The sequence below is a fragment of the Microcaecilia unicolor genome, chromosome 10, assembly GCF_901765095.1.
Source record: "Microcaecilia unicolor chromosome 10, aMicUni1.1, whole genome shotgun sequence".
Lineage (NCBI taxonomy): Eukaryota > Metazoa > Chordata > Amphibia > Gymnophiona > Siphonopidae > Microcaecilia > Microcaecilia unicolor.
In genome coordinates, this window is record NC_044040.1 from 32,249,317 (window position 1) to 32,266,902 (window position 17,586).

Genomic DNA, 17,586 nt, shown 5'->3' on the forward strand with positions numbered 1-17,586 from the left:
CTTCTCTGCACCTTTTCTAATTCCACTATATCTTTTTTGAGATGCGGCGACCAGAATTGAACACAACATTCGAGGTGCAATCACACCATGGAGCGATACAAAGGCATTATAATGTCCTCATTTTTGTTTTCCCTTCCTTTCCTAATAATAGATGTAGCTATATAGGACTAAATTCTCTAAATAGCGCTGAAAAAGATAGTGCTTAGCGCTAGTCTATAAATGGCACGACTATTTGCACCAACAAAACCTTGGTGTAAATCCCTACACCTAAATTAGGCATGGATCCCCTTTATTCTGTAACAACACATATAAATTAAAAGAGCACCTCTGATCTACCCATGACCCTCCCATGGCCACATCCCCTTTTTGGACTCATGTGTAATTTTTACACACTGATCTCAGCACCTAAATTTACACATGTAATTTCTAACTGAAGCCAATTAGCAGTGAAAATTGATTGTTAAGGCCCATTTATGTGCACTAATTGACTTGTTAATTATATTGGGCCATAAATTGCCTGTATGCCTAAATTTACACGTGCAGTTTTTATTGACTTTTATAGAATTTGGGGGATACTATGTATGTGTCTGTGTGTGTGTGTGTCTATATAGATAGATAGATAGATAGATAGATTTATTTATTTATTTGTTACATTTGTACCCCACACTTTCCCAATCATAGCAGGTTCAATGCGGCTTACATAGTAGTAGGATTACAAAGTATAGTACAGAGAAAGCAGGTTAAGCTTAACAGAGTAGTGGGGATGTGTAGATAGGTAATGTTATAAGGGAGAGGTGGTAGAAGAGGTAGGAGGAGGTGCTAGTATTAGGCTAGATTGAGATAGGGTCAGGGTAAGCATAGGGAAAAATGGAGGGGGCGTGGTCTGAGTCGTTTCCGTTGTCGCAGGATCAGTGATGAATGGATGGGTTTGTAGGGTTAGGTCATGGCGTTTGGATAAGCTTCCTTAAATAGATGGGTTTTCAGTGATTTTCTGAAGAGTAGATAGTTTTTAATAGAGCGAATGGGTCTGGGTAGGGCTTTGCAGAGTTGGCTGCCTTTGAAGGAAAAGTTGGAATCATATAAGGATTTATACTTGAGTCCTTTGCAGTTAGGGTAGTGCAGGTTGAGGTAATTTCGAGAGGATTCCGAAGTATTTCTGATGGGTAGGTCGATCAAGATAGATAGATAGATAAAGGTTACAGAATATGTTAGATGGTCTCACAATACTATTTTTAGGCAGAACAAAGTAGTGGATGCACTAGAATGTTCAGTAGCCTGTGTATATACAAAATGTGTGTGTACTTCAACATGAATATTTTCTAAATGTGTTTAAACATCTAGCTTTTGCTTCTTAGAAGGAACTGCACTACAGTATATATCTTCAGTGATATTACCGTACACAGAGGTCCATTCAGTTGCTTTGTCCTTGACACATCTGCAATATAGAACTCAACAGGGGCAGATTGACAGTGATCTGGGCCCCTGGGCAATAAGGGTGATCTGGGCCCCCCTGACCGCTGACCGCCACCCCTTGGCTGCTATCTGCTGCCATCCTCCCACATACTACAACCCCCTGAGCCTCAGTGGGGCCTTCTCAGTTGTACTTTGAAGGGCCTGGTGGTCTAGTGACTTTTTGGGGGGGCAGAATAGAAACCCCACTCTTTCCTGCCCACTACTGTTATTCTGCCCAGCGCCGCTGTGTTTTCAAAATGGGTGCCGAGACTTCCCACGGTAGTCTTCAGGTCTCGACAGTCTCACAAGTCTGTCGCAGAGAGTCTTGGCAGCCATTTTTGAAAAATAGCGGTGCCAGGCAGAATAGTGGCAGTGAGCAGGAAAGAATGTTGTTCTTTCCTGCCACCGCAAAGGCCACTAGACCACCAGGACTCTTCAAGATAGGACCGGGGATGGTGTACTCAGGGGCTGTAGTGGTTGGTGGTGGCGGGCAACCGGGCAGATCCTCTGGGCCCCCCAGATCCTCTGAGCCCTCGGGTATTGCCCAGTTGCTCAAATGGTCAGTCCTCTCCTGTTACTCATCTTACAAATAAAAACCCCAGGAACGCACCACAGATAGGTCAGAAGGTTCCTGTTCCCATGGTACACTTGTTTGTTTTTTTGCCCCATTAGGTAAGTCACTTAACCCTCCATTGCCCCATGTAAGCCGCATTGAGCCTGCCATGAGTGGGAAAAGCGCGGGGTACAAATGTAACAATTTTTTTTAATATACAGTGTAATTCCACAGTTTCTGATACATGCTCTATAGTTCTCAATATAACAATACAGTGTGTGAGAGATATGGTATCATGAACTTCAGTTTTTAAGTTTCAGAGACTAGCCTGCATCCTGCTGTGTTATCTGACAGGAAATATAGGACACATTTAGTTAAAAGCTAAACAGTAAATTATAAGGTAAAATGGTTATTTAGACTGCTTTTACTATTTTCAGCAAACAAATCGTATTTCAGTACAGAGGTAGAGTTTCTATCTATAGCAGTGCCCTGTATAAAACTCTCTCTCATTTTTTTTTTCATTTAGGCGCTATCCAAATTGTACAAGTATCAATTTTGGAACCTGGTTTGGTCTTTCCTTTCCCATAGCTATTATTCTTATGGTTCTCTCCTGGGCTTGGATTCAGTGGCTTTTCCTTGGCTTCAAGTAAGAATACTCTACCTTATATTCAGAAATGAATGTGACTCTTCACTTTGATACTCTATGTCAGGCTGACTGCTGATTGACAGGATATATTGGGCCAAATAGTCACCCTTATCAGGGTGGATGCGGCTCCTTCCCAAATACTATAAGTGCCACTCACAGGGGCCAGCTATTGACTTTCATCAATACTGCTTATTTTCGAAGGAGAAGGGCGCCCATCTTCCGACACAAATCGGGAGATGGGCGTCCTTCTCCTACGGGCACCCAAATCGGCATAATCAGAAGCCGATTTTGGATGTCCTCAACTGCTTTCCGTTGCAGGGACGACCAAAGTCCAAGGGGGCGTGTCGGCAGTGTACCGAAGGCGGGACGGGGTGTGGTTAAGAGATGGGCATCCTTGGCCGATAATGGAAAAAAGAAGGGTGTCCCTGACGAGCATTTGGCCGACTTTACTTGGTCCCTTTTTGTTCATGACCAAGCCTCGAAAAGGTGCCCAAACTGACCAGATGACCACCGGAGGGAATCGGGGATCACCTCCCCTTACTCCCCCAGTGGTCACCAACCCCCTCCCACCCAAAAAAAAAACAAATTAAAAAACATTTTTTTCCAGCCTCTATGCCAGCCTCAAATGTCATACCCAGCTTCATCACAGCAGTATGCAGGTCTCTGGAGCAGTTTTTAGTGGGTACTGCAGTGCACTTCAGGCAGGCAGACCCAGGCCCATCCCTCCCTACCTGTTACACTTGTGGTGGTCAATGGGAGCCCTACAAAACCCAACCGAAACCCACTGTACCCACATCTAGGTGCCCCCCGTTACCCTTTAAGGGCTATGGTAGGGTTGTACAGTTATGGGTAGTGGGTTTTGGGGGGGGGGTTGGGGGGCCTAGCACCCAAGGTAAGGGAGCTATGCACCTAGGAGCAATTTGTGAAGTTCACTGCAGTGCCCCCTAGGGTGCCCAGTTGGTGTCCTGGCATGTGAGATGGGACCAGTGCACTACGAATGCTGGCTCCTTCCAAGACCAAATGGCTTGGATTTGGTCGTTTTTTGAGATGGGCATCCTCGGTTTCCATTATCGATGAAAACCGAGGCCGCCCATTTCTAAGGTCGATCTAAATGTCAAGATGGTCGACCTAAATGTTCAGATTTGGGCGTATCCAACCGTATTATTGAAATGAAAGATGGACGCCCATCTTGTTTCGACAATACGGGATGCCCCGCCCCTTAGCCGAGACGTACTTAGAGATGGGCGCCCTTAAAGATGGTCCAGGAGCAGAGCCAAGGGGAAACCACAAGGTATCATCTGGGTAGCGGTATGGAATATCAGTGGTACCCAGATAACATTCAGCTGCCTCTTTATACTCAGATGCTCAGCACTGGTATTCAAGGTCGGCCTGGTGCCAAGGTGAATGATTTAAAGCAATACTGACCACATAATTTAAATATCAGAGGGACTATATATTTTTTTTCTTGAAGAAGGATTTTCTTCTTTCCCTTCACATAGATAAATCTCTATATTATCCCCCTGATATTCAAAACCATTTAACCAGCCAGGAACAGCACTTTTTCAAAATCTATCCTTCAGAGTTATACACAGATTGACGAGTAGCACTGTTCCCATTCCTCACAAAAATTAAAAAATATTATTACCCCATTATATTCCATAGGAGGTAGAAATGGTGGGAGGGGGGGGGGCACTGGGCTATATGAGCCTACAGAAGTAGCACAGCAGCAGCAGGAAGAGATGGCAGGAGACCATTGACAAACTTGGAGGGGGGGGGGGGGGAGAAGGGACATCATCCAGATTATAATTGAAAAAGAAAAACGCCTATATTGCGACCCAAATCGGGAGATAGACGTTTATCTCACAAAAACGAATAAAGCGGTATAATCGAAAGCCGAATTTGGACGTTTTCAACTGCACTCCGTCGCGGATGCGGACAAAGTTGATGGGGGTGTGTCGAAGGCGTGGTGAAGGCGGAACTGGGGCGTGGTTATCGGCCGATCGGAGATGGGCGCCTTTCGCCGATAATGGAAAAAAAATATGCGTTTTTAGCGAGAATTTAGGGCACTTTTTCTGGACCCTGTTTTTCCACGAATAAGGCCCCAAAAAGTGCTCTAAATGACCAGATGACCACTGGAGGGAATCGGGGATGACCTCCCCTGACTCCCCCAGTGGTCACAAACCCCCTCCCACCACAAAATATGCCGTTTCACAACTTTTTATTTTCACCCTTAAATGTCATACCCACCTCCCTGGCAGCAGTATGCAGGTCACTGGAGCAGTTATTAGGGGGTGCAGTGGACTTCAGGCAGGTGGACCCAGGCCCATCCCCCCTCCACCTGTTACACTTGTGCTGGTAAATGGGAGCCCTCCAAACCGCCCCCCAAACCCATTGTACCCACATGTAGGTGCCCCCTTCACCCCTTAGGGCTATAGTAATGGTGTAGACTTGTGGGCAGTGGGTTTTGAGGGGGATTTGGGGGGCTCAACACCCAAGGGAAGGGTGCTATGCACCTGGGAGCTGTTTTACCTTTTTTTTTTTTTTTTTGTAAAAGTGCCCCCTAGGGTGCCCGTTTGGTGTCCTGGCATGTGAGGGGGACCAGTGCACTACGAATCCTGGCCCCTCCCACGAATAAATGTCTTGGAGTTATTCGTTTTTGAGCTGGGCGCTTTCGGTTTCCATTATCGCTGAAAAACAAAAACGTCCAGCTCAAAAAAAGATAAACGTCCATGTTTTTCAAAAATACGGTTCGGTCCACCCCTTCACGGACCCGTTCTCGGAGATAAACGCCCATGGAGATAGACGTTTTCGTTCGATTATGCCCCTCCATGTCTCAGGTATAACTTGTCTGGAATGTTTTTACGTTTGGGGAGCGAGCCAGGTGCCCTTGACCTGGATTGGCCACTGTCGGTGATAGGATGCTGGGCTAGATGGACCTTTGGTCTTTGCCAGTATGGCACTACTTATGTACTTATGTACTTATGTTTCTTGGTTTGGCTCCCTAGGCAGACGTATTTGTGGGCCCTCCCCCCTACCAGAGACCCTCATCCCCCACCATCATTTCACTTCTCCAGAAGTAGCAGCAACAAGTACACAGCCCAGCTGTGACTATGATAACATTATAGTTTGTGAGTGAGCATGGGGATTATGCAAGCTGCCAAGTTACCCAGTTCCAGGAGGGAAATTTTGAGTCGGTCCTGGATTTCTGCAACCCCATTCTGGTACATTATGGGATCTGAAGTGTTGATTTCTATGGTGGTTTCAGGGACTACACTAGATCACTGAACTGGGATATAAGTTCAAAAATAGGACTGACCAAAAAGTTTCCCTCCCGGAGCTGGGTAACTTGGCAGCCCTGCAGCACTGGGCTGAAAACCAGGGAAGCTGGGTAAGCCATGTTCACTCTAGTCAGCGCTGCGTGTGTCTGGTAGCGCTATACAAATGCTAATAATAATAATAATGTGTCTAAAATGTAAATTTACAAAGTTTTACATGTGAAAAAAGGTTCACAAATGGAAAAAGCAGAATAACATATTTTAGCCTTTTTTTATGCTTCTGAAAGAATATAGGCAGAGTGGAGGCAGCATTAGGACAGTGTTCAAAGGAATTTGCCCAGGTAATTTAATATTTAACAGCGTAAATTCTATGAGTTGAAACTTTCTCTTCACCAGACTTCTTCACTCCAGCCCAGATTTTCAAAGGGAAACTTAATTTATATGAGACTGTCCTCACCAGACACACAGAAATGTGCACAAGTGCATTCTTTCTTTTTTACTTTTTTTTTAATTTATTTATTTATACAGTGGTGGAAATAAGTATTTGATCCCTTGCTGATTTTGTAAGTTTGCCCACTGACAAAGACATGAGCAGCCCATAATTGAAGGGTAGGTTATTGGTAACAGTGAGAGATAGCACATCACAAATTAAATCCGGAAAATCACATTGTGGAAAGTATATGAATTTATTTGCATTCTGCAGAGGGAAATAAGTATTTGATCCCCCACCAACCAGTAAGAGATCTGGCCCCTACAGACCAGGTAGATGCTCCAAATCAACTCGTTACCTGCATGACAGACAGCTGTCGGCAATGGTCACCTGTATGAAAGACACCTGTCCACAGACTCAGTGAATCAGTCAGACTCTAACCTCTACAAAATGGCCAAGAGCAAGGAGCTGTCTAAGGATGTCAGGGACAAGATCATACACCTGCACAAGGCTGGAATGGGCTACATAACCATCAGTAAGACGCTGGGCGAGAAGGAGACAACTGTTGGTGCCATAGTAAGAAAATGGAAGAAGTACAAAATGACTGTCAATCGACAAAGATCTGGGGCTCCACGCAAAATCTCACCTCGTGGGGTATCCTTGATCATGAGGAAGGTTAGAAATCAGCCTACAACTACAAGGGGGGAACTTGTCAATGATCTCAAGGCAGCTGGGACCACTGTCACCACGAAAACCATTGGTAACACATTACGACATAACGGATTGCAATCCTGCAGTGCCCGCAAGGTCCCCCTGCTCCAGAAGGCACATGTGACGGCCCGTCTGAAGTTTGCCAGTGAACACCTGGATGATGCCGAGAGTGATTGGGAGAAGGTGCTGTGGTCAGATGAGACAAAAATTGAGCTCTTTGGCATGAACTCAACTCGCCGTGTTTGGAGGAAGAGAAATGCTGCCTATGACCCAAAGAACACCGTCCCCACTGTCAAGCATGGAGGTGGAAATGTTATGTTTTGGGGGTGTTTCTCTGCTAAGGGCACAGGACTACTTCACCGCATCAATGGGAGAATGGATGGGGCCATGTACCGTACAATTCTGAGTGACAACCTCCTTCCCTCCGCCAGGGCCTTAAAAATGGGTCGTGGCTGGGTCTTCCAGCACGACAATGACCCAAAACATACAGCCAAGGCAACAAAGGAGTGGCTCAGGAAGAAGCACATTAGGGTCATGGAGTGGCCTAGCCAGTCACCAGACCTTAATCCCATTGAAAACTTATGGAGGGAGCTGAAGCTGCGAGTTGCCAAGCGACAGCCCAGAACTCTTAATGATTTAGAGATGATCTGCAAAGAGGAGTGGACCAAAATTCCTCCTGACATGTGTGCAAACCTCATCATCAACTACAGAAGACGTCTGACCGCTGTGCTTGCCAACAAGGGTTTTGCCACCAAGTATTAGGTCTTGTTTGCCAGAGGGATCAAATACTTATTTCCCTCTGCAGAATGCAAATAAATTCATATACTTTCCACAATGTGATTTTCCGGATTTAATTTGTGATGTGCTATCTCTCACTGTTACCAATAACCTACCCTTCAATTATGGGCTGCTCATGTCTTTGTCAGTGGGCAAACTTACAAAATCAGCAAGGGATCAAATACTTATTTCCACCACTGTATACTTTTATCAAACATAATAAATCCTTATGAGTGATAATACACATAACAGCAATTTGTAAACTAAAGAAAATATTCTAACAGTCACACTAATATATTCTACTATCGATCCCAAATTAAGGTAATGATCCAAGATTTGTAGAAAATTTCAAATGCTTAAATATAAAGCATAATCACCAAATAAGTAAATCAAAGGAGCAAGTTACGTCTCGAGTGACTGACTCCAAGCTGCCTTACAGCGGTGCATGCATAAGTGCATTCGAACTCTCTTTTCTAGTGTTGTCCTGCTGCTCATGTGCTCATTCAGAGTGCCCCTCCCCCCTCTGCTCCACCCCTGGATCTGGAATCTGCCCCTCCCCTGCCCACAGCTCAAAAACTTCCCCTTTCCCCTCCACTCCCAACCTGAAAACTGCAAGTGGCAGCAGTGATTTGCTCGGGGCCCCACCCAAAATGGCAGGTCTGGCTTTTGCCGCTCCAGCACGTAAACAGCATCTTTCCTTGTTCCACATAGGTTTTAAGCGAGATATACGTTTCCTATATAATAATTTGCACCTCCAACATTTCATGGCTAGCTGGCTGGGTTCGTAACATCTCCTGACGTCAGCCAGCCTCCAGCGTTCCATTCCCCTTCACTGTCCCTTCCTCGTGTCGACGTAATGACGTCAGAGGGTGGAACAGTGAGAGGGAAGGGAACGCTGGAGGCGAGCTCACATCAGGAGGGATGTTACGAACGGAACGGAAGCCAGCGCCAGCCAGCCAGAGAACGTTCAGGTACAAATCAAGGGGAGGAGAGAATCACGGGACATCAAGGGGAGGGAGGGAGGGAGGGGAAGGGGAGGGCAGGACAGTGCAGAGGAGAATAGATGGACATGGATGGGATGGAAGGACACTAAAGGAGAGAATCGCGGGACATAGATGGGAGGGCAGGGAAGAGGAGAATCACTGGACATGGAGGGGATGGGATGGGAGGGGAGGGGAGGGAAGGGCAGGAGAGAGAGGAAAAAAAAGCTTACATCACAGCCTTCCTAGGGCCCGTTTCATTGTTGAGGAAACGGACATGGTTCCACTAGTTTTAAATAATTAAACATTTAGGTGTTGATATTCATAAAGGTTTAACAGGACAGGAGAGGTAGAGCTTCAGGGAGGGAAGAGCTTTAAAAATATTTTAGCTCCTCATATGGGCTGGGGAAAGGCCCCTAGCCACCAGGAAGTTGAGATTCCTCTCTAGGAAGTGGGTCAGGATGGACCCCCAATCCAGGGGAGAGGGAGGGACAGCCTGGAATGCATGTAGTTTCATCCTGGCTATGGCAATGCATGAGAAATTCCTTTGCAAAGTTTAGCTAAGGATGTAACTGAGCCAAGACCTCATTTGCATCTCTTAGTGAAATTTCACAGAAATGGGTACTAATCCAAGAACATTTTCATGGGTTAATACATAGAGCCCTTAAGTTACTCAAATGATTTAAACCCAGTTTTTGAAATGTTTTAAACCAGTTTCATCTAAAACTTTAGCTGTCTTCAATTATCCTGGAAGTAATTTGAAGCAATCAGAGCTGGCCCAAGGGTATTTGACACTCTAGATAAACCTTCAGATATACACCCCCCCCCCCCTCTAGGGCAGCTCAAGGCCCAGCCCCCACCCCTTCGCATATAGCATCCCCTTTCCTACCCTCCCTCAGTGGTATCCAGCATCTCCTTTCTTCCCTCTTCCTCCTGCCATGGTGTTCAGCATCTCTCATCTTCTCTGTCCCCCCTCCCCATGTTGTTCAGTATTTCTCTTCTTCCCTATTCTTCCCCCCCACCTGTGGTGTCCAGTATCTCTCCTTCCCTATTCCCCATCTCCATCCCTGTAGTGTCCGGCATCTTTCTCCCCCTTGGTGTCTGGCATCTTTCCTTCCCCCCCCCCCTCCCCCCTAAGGAGTTCAGCAACTCCTCTTCCTTTCCTTACCTCTCCAGGGCAGCACTAATATGCCAGCTTGCCTGCACAACATTCATCGCACCCTTCTGAACATTTGTTCATGCTTAATGACCACTGAGCATCACCCCTTCTCAAACAGGAAGCTCGGAAGGAGCGGGACCCATTGGGTCTTCCTTACGGGGTGCAATTATTGTGTCAGCAAGCTTCATGCCAGTGCCCCTGAAGAAATGGAAAGCACGGGAAGAAAAGCTAGTGAATACCTTGGAGAAAGGAAGGGGAGATGATGACCACAGACACATTGATTGCTGTGACTGTGCTGCCCCCTCCCCAGCCCCCCAAAATTGTACCACTCTAGGCAGATGTCAGCAATTTGTTGTAACAAGCATTTATGGAGAAAGTTAAAGGAAGACAGTAGTGCAGCATAAAGATTAATTAATTCATGGGACTGAAAGAATAATTTTACATGCATCAGAGAACTAGTGAAAAGGTCTCCTTCATTCTCTGCTACTCATTTACCGCACACAGAGTAGCCTAAATTCTTTTTCTAAAACCTATGAAAGAGATTTCAATTTCTTTTATGCACTATAGTTATTAAAACACCACCAGCTGGTTCAAATGTTACCTATGCTGTTCCTGTCCTCAGGGCCTTGGGAAGTAAGTCAGTAAAAGGCATGAGCTAATTCCAACTCTCCCCCCCACCCACCCATCCACCGCAGAAAAAACAACATTTACTCTAGTTTGGACCAATATACTATCCTTAGTTCCCAATTCTTCTCCTCATATGATTTAACTATAGCTGAGGTTCACAAAACCTTTTCAAAACAGTAATGATATTTTCAGGGGCTGAAATTTTGACTTTCCACTCCACAACTACTGTATTTACATAGTAACATAGCAGATGACGCCAGAGAAAGACCTGTACGGTCCATCTAGTCTGCCCAACAAGATAAACTCATATGTGCTACTTTATGTGTGTACCTGACCATTTTCAGGGCACAGACCGTAGAAGTCAGCCCAACACTAGCCTCTCCTCCCAACCACTAGACCCTCTTCCCAACCACTAGCCCCGCCTCCCACCACCGGCTCTGCCACCCAATCTCTGCTAAGCTTCTGAGGATCCATTCTTTCTGAACAGGATTCCTTTATGTTTATCCCATGCATTTTTGAATTCCGTTACCGTTTTTCTCTCCACCACCTCCCGCTGGAGGGCATTCCAAGTATCCACCACTGTCTCCGTGAAAAATTACTTCCTGACATTTTTCTTGAGTCTGCCCCCCTTCAATCTCATTTCATGTCCTCTAGTTCTACCACCTTCCCATCTACAGAAAAGGTTTGTTTGCGGATTAATACTTTTCAAATATTTGAACGTCTGTATCATATTACCCCTGTTTCTCCTTTCCTCCAGGGTATACATGTTCAGGTCAGCAAGTCTCTCCTCATACATCTTGTAACGCAAATCCCATACCATTTTTGTAGCTTTTCTTTGCACCGCTTCAATTCTTTTAACATATAGTAACATAGTAGATGACGGCAGAAGAAGACCTGCATGGTCCATCCAGTCTGCCCAAGACAAACTCATATGTGTATACCTTACCTTGAATTTGTACCTGTCCTTTTCAGGGCACAGACCGTATAAGTCTGCCCAGCAGTATTTCCCGCCTCCCAACCACCAGTCCCGCCTCCCATCATCGGCTCCCCTATCCTAGCCTCCCAACCACCAACCCCTCTTCCCCCCACCTGCTCCGCCACCCAATTTCAGCTAAGCTTCTGAGGATCCATTCCTTATGCACAGGATTCCTTTATTCATATCCCACGCATGTTTGAACTCCGTTACCGTTTTCATCTCCACCACCTCCCACGGGAGGGCATTCCAAGCGTCCACCACCCTCTCCGTGAAAAAATACTTCCTGACATCTTTCCTGAGTCTGCCCCCCTTCAATCTCATTTCATGTCCTCTCGTTCTACCACCTTCCCATCTCCGGAAAAGATTCGTTTGCGGATTAATACCTTTCAAATATTTGAACGTCTGTATCATATCACCCCTGTTCCTCCTTTCCTCCAGGGTATACATGTTCAGGTCAGCAAGTCTCTCTTCATACGTCTTGGAACGCAAATCCCATACCATCCTCGTAGCTTTTCTTTGCACCGCTTCCATTTTTTAAACATCCTTCGCAAGATACGGCCTCCAAAACTGGGGCCTCACCAACGTCTTATACAGGGGCATTAAAACCTCCTTTCTTCTGCTGGTCACTCCTCTCTCTATACAGCCTAGCAATCTTCTAGCTACGGCCATCGCCTTGTCGCACTGTTTCGTCGCCTTCAGGTCCTCAGATACTATCACCCCAAGATCCCTCTCCCCGTCCGTGCCTATCAGACTCTCCCCGCCTAACACATACGTCTCCCTTGGATTTCTACTCCCTAAGTGCATCACTTTGCATTTCTTCGCATTAAATTTTAATTGCCATACGTTAGACCATTCTTCTAGCTTCTTCAGATCTTTTTTCATGTTTTCCACTCCCTCCGGGGTGTCCACTCTGTTGGAAATCTTGGTGTCATCCGCAAAAAGGCAAACTTTACCTTGTAACCCTTCGGCAATGTCACTCACAAATATATTGAACAGAATCGGCCCCAGCACCGATCCCTGAGGCACTCCACTACTCACCTTTCCCTCCTCCGAGTGAACTCCATTCACCACCACCCTCTGGCGTCTGCTCATCAACCAGTTCCTAATCCAGTTTACCACTTCGGGTCCTATCTTCAGCCCATCTAGTTTATTTAAGAGCCCCCTGTGGGGAACCGTGTCAAAAGCCTTGCTGAAATCTAAGTAGATTACGTCCATAGCACGTCCTTGATTTAATTCTCCTGTCACCCAGTCAAAGAATTCAATGAGATTCGTTTGGCACGATTTCCCTTTGGTGAAACCATGTTGTCTCAGATCTTGCATCTTATTGGCTTCCAGGAAATTCACTATCCTTTCCTTCAGCATCGCTTCCATTACTTTTCCAATAACCGAAGTGAGGCTTACCGGCCTGTAGTTTCCAGCTTCTTCCCTATCACCACTTTTGTGAAGAGGGACCACCTCCGCCGTTCTCCAATCCCTCGGAACCTCTCCCGTCTCCAAGGATTTATTAAACAAGTCTTTAAGAGGACCCGCCAGAACCTCTCTGAGCTCCCTCAGTATTCTGGGGTGGATCCCGTCCGGTCCCATGGCTTTGTCCACCTTTAGCTTTCCAAGTTGTTGATACACACTCTCTTCCGTGAACGGTGCTCTATCCACCTCATTCTCAGGTGTACTTTTGCCAGTCCCTCTCGGTCCTTCCCCAGGATTTTCTTCAGTGAAAACAGAACAAAAGTATCTATTTAGCAAATTGGCTTTTTCTTCATCATTTTCTACATAGCGTTTTCGTTGTATCTTTTAGTCTCACAATTTCCTTTTTACATCCTTAGCAAGATACGGCCTCCAAAACTGAACACAATACTCCAGGTGGGGCCTCACCAACGACTTATACAGGGGCATCAACACCTCCTTTCTTCTGCTGGTCACACCTCTCTCTAGCTACAGTCACCTCTCTCTAGCAACCTTCTAGCTACGGTCACCGCCTTGTCACACTGTTTCGTCGCCTTCAGATCCTCAGATACTATCACCCCAAGATCCCTCTCCCATTCCGTACATATCAGACTCTCACCACCTAACACATAGGTCTCCCGTGGATTTTACTCCCTAAGTCCATCACTTTGCATTTCTTTGCATTGAATTTTAATTGCCAAACCTTAGACCATTCTCCTAGCTTCTGCAGATACTTTTTCATGTTTTCCACTCCCTCCTGGGTGTCCACTCTGTTACAAATCTTAGTATCATCCGCAAAAAGGCCAACTTTACCTTCTAACCCTTCAGCAATGTCACTCACAAGTATATTGAACAGAATCGGCCCCAGCACCGATCCCTGAGGCACTCCACTGCTCACCTTTCCCTCATCCGATCGAATTCCATTAACCACCACCCTCTGGCGTCTGTCCGTCAACCAGTTCCTAATCCAGTTCACCACATCGGGTCCTATCTTCAGCCTGTCAAGTTTATTCAAGAGCCTCCTGTGGGGAACCGTGTCAAAAGCTTTACTGAAATCTAAGTAGATTACGTCTATAGCACATCCATGATTCAATTCTCCGGTCACTCAGTCAAAGAATTCAATGAAATTCGTTTGGCACGATTTCCCTCTGGTAAAACCATGTTGTCTCGGATCTTGCAACTTATTGGCTTCCAGGAAATTCACTATCCTTGCCTTCAGCATCGCTTCCATAAGCTATTTTGAAAATTTATGAAATCTATAAGTTTTCATACGCATTGTTGCCACTATCCTAGAAAACTTTAGAAGGGGAAAGACTGGATAGGCAACAGCAGTAAAGGAGCAGTAGGACCTCATGGCTGAAAGAGCAAAAAAAAAAAGTGAGGTCTAACAAAACGAAGAATCCAGGATGTGAAGACAAAAATAACTTTGTTTAGAAAAGTCAGTGTATTAAAAAGACTTGACGTGGCCGTTCTTCGGCAATAACGCCTGCATCAAGAGCCTGTTGATATTTGAACAGCAGTAGAGCAAAAGGTGTTATGCACATACTATCTGTACATGTGTACTGTGTCAAATGAACAGGACTGGCAGATTCACAAGTGAGATAGTGAGTCACTCACTATGAAGCACTAAAAAAATGTGTTTTTGTCTCCGCATTTTGAATTCTTCGTTTTGTTGTACCTCACTTTTTTTGCTCTTTAGAGACTGGATAGGAACGACCATATCTAACCCTTAAGCATGTTGAAAACCCAGAACATAGTAATAATATTGAAATTATTCAGTCATTTTCATGAAAAGAGAATAGTAGTAATCATAAAGTTAACCTCGTTCAATATTCCTGTCAAGTTCAATTAGAACCTAACCTGTCCTCTCCTGTTGTAATAAAGTTTCCATAATTGAATCAGAGTTTTAGCTCCAGCATATCTTGCACTATTTACATGTTCGACAATGTATCCTTTGCTTTCCTCTACCAGCTACCAGATGACCCAACAGGTCATCTATATCTTTCTCTCTCAATTACATCTTCAAGGATGGGCATAGATTTCAATAAAAATAGTACAAACCAAGCAAGCAAAACATGATTTTACATTTAAATCATCGAATGAATTAATGCTTTGGAAACAGCAAAGTAGAAGCAGTTTCCATTGAAGACATGTTCCATTTGGCAATAATGGCAGATTGAAGAAGTTAGTTTAGAAGCCCTACTTCCGTGTCGAAAGACATAACAACATAAGCATCGCCATACTGGGACAGACCTAAGGTTCATCAAGCTCAGTATCCTATTTCGAACAGTGGCCAATCCAGGTCACAAGTACCAGGCAAGATCCCAAAAGAGTAAAACAGATTTTATGTTGCTTATCCTAGAAAAAAGCAGTGGCCAGGCATTTACGCAAACAGGACTGGCTTAACCAAACTACCCAGTCTCTGACTTCACCTGGTGTACAGGTTAAGCCTCTTCTCTCTCTCCCCCCCCCCCCCCCTCCCAGTTCAGTCTCTCCCCTTCTCTCTTCCCCTTCCTCTGGACTTGGCACTGTTGCCTCATCTCTGTTACTCCCCAGTCATCTTGTAAAGTTTATGTAGGTTGCCTTCGTCCAGCCCATGAGAGGCAGAGATGTTGAACCTCATGGGGGAAGGAGGGATGGGGTGCTGGAAGCAATGCTGTGGGGATGCATGTTGACTCAGGGCACAGCTATCCCTTGAGCAGCCCTAAAACACTACTAGAAATTGACACATTCTGACCTGAAAGTCTCAATTCTGATTTCTACGTTCTATATAATAGACCTGCCACCCAGAAACGCTAAAAGATCATCCCGAACTTTCCTCAATCTCCACTTCCCTAAGTGCAAAGGCATAAAATACAAAGTACTGCATGCATCAACCTTCTCTTATATGAGCACGCAATTCTGGAATACACTACCACCCAACCTGAAAACAATCTATGAATTAACCGACTTCCGCAAACTATTGAAGACTCATCTCTTTGAGAAAATTTACTGCAAGGATCAAAACACATGAAACACATACACACTAATAAGTGTTACAAGACGTATGAGGAGAGACTTGCTGAACTAAACATGTATACTCTGGAGGAAAGGAGAAACAGGGGTGATATGATACAGACGTTCAAATATTTGAAAGGTATTAATCCGCAAACGAACCTTTTCCGGAGATGGGAAGGTGGTAGAACGAGAACACATGAAATGAGATTGAAGGGGGGCAGACTCAAGAAAAATGTCAGGAAGTATTTCTTCACGGAGAGAGTGGTGGATGCTTGGAATGCCCTCCCGCGGGAGGTGGTGGAAATGAAAACGGTAACGAAATTCAAACATGCGTGGGATAAGCATAAAGGAATCCTGTGCCGAAGGAATGGATCCTCAGGAGCTTAGTCAAGATCGGGAAGCGGGGCTGGTGGTTGGGAGGCGGGAATAGTGCTGGACAGACTTGTACGGTCTGTGCCAGAGCCGGTGGTTGGGAGGCAGGGCTGGTGGTTGGGAGGTGAGGATAGTGCTGGGCAGACTTATACGGTCTGTGCCAGAGCTGGTGGTTGGGAGGAGGGGCTGGTGGTTGGGAGGCGGGGTAGTGCTGGGCAGACTTATACGGTCTGTGCCCTGAAGAGCACAGGTACAAATCAAAGTAGGGTATACACAAAAAGCAGCAAATATGAGTTATCTTGTTGGGCAGACTGGATGGACCGTGCAGGTCTTTTTCTGCCGTCATCTACTATGTTACTATGTAATAGAATTGCATCAATACACTCTTTTCTGAATTCTCTTCCCCATACTTTCACCACACTTAAAACTCTACCCACAGATAAAATGGTTATACCCTAATGCCCTCGTGCTATTGTTCTATCGCCCTATCATTTCCCCATTGTTACTTTCCATTGTTCTATTCCCAAATGATATCTTGGTTTTGACTTTGTCTTCCCATAACTCTTCACAATGTAACCCATAACCGTACTGCGACAAATTGTATTTCCATCATTCACAATGTATTGTAAGCCACACTGAGCCCGCAAATAGGTGGGATACAAATGCAATAAAATAAATAAATAAATAAAATATATGAAATGGTGGTGGTAGTGTGTGTGTGGGGTCTCACATTTTCTTGGGTAAAATTTACTGCTTGTTCTTAAATACGTTGACATCTGAATGTAAGGTGATATATTTTTCTGAATTTCAGTTTCAAAGGCATGTTCAGATGTGGCAAGGAAAGGACAGTTAGAGAGAAAGCCTCGGCACACGTAATTGAAGAGGAATACAAAAAACTTGGCCGTTTAAGGTAATGCTGTTATGCACACAGCAGGCAGGGAAAATGGAAGCAGTGTGATTGATGTGCAGAGTTCCTGTAAAGAAAATAGCTCTGATAATAAAAAGAACTTTGTGTTGCAGCTACGAAGAAAGCATGACTCTTATTCTGTTTGTCCTAATGGCCCTGCTCTGGTTTACAAGGGATCCTGGATTTTTTCCTGGATGGGCATCTCTTTTTCCAGAGTAAGTATGCATATTTTAAATAGAGAGCATGGTAAAAACTACTGTGTACTGGGCAAAGTGCTTGTA

General features: G+C 45.1%; 1 protein-coding gene across 1 annotated transcript in view; it reads left to right on the forward strand.

Annotated features, from left to right (window-relative positions):
* SLC13A1 (solute carrier family 13 member 1) overlaps positions 1-17,586 on the forward strand; it is a 110,368-nt gene that overhangs the window by 66,789 nt on the left and 25,993 nt on the right. The window contains exons 10-12 of the mRNA XM_030216750.1: positions 2,532-2,651; positions 17,210-17,308; positions 17,419-17,520. Of these exons, the coding sequence (XP_030072610.1) occupies positions 2,532-2,651; positions 17,210-17,308; positions 17,419-17,520 (321 nt within the window). The remainder of the gene's footprint in view (positions 1-2,531; positions 2,652-17,209; positions 17,309-17,418; positions 17,521-17,586) is intronic.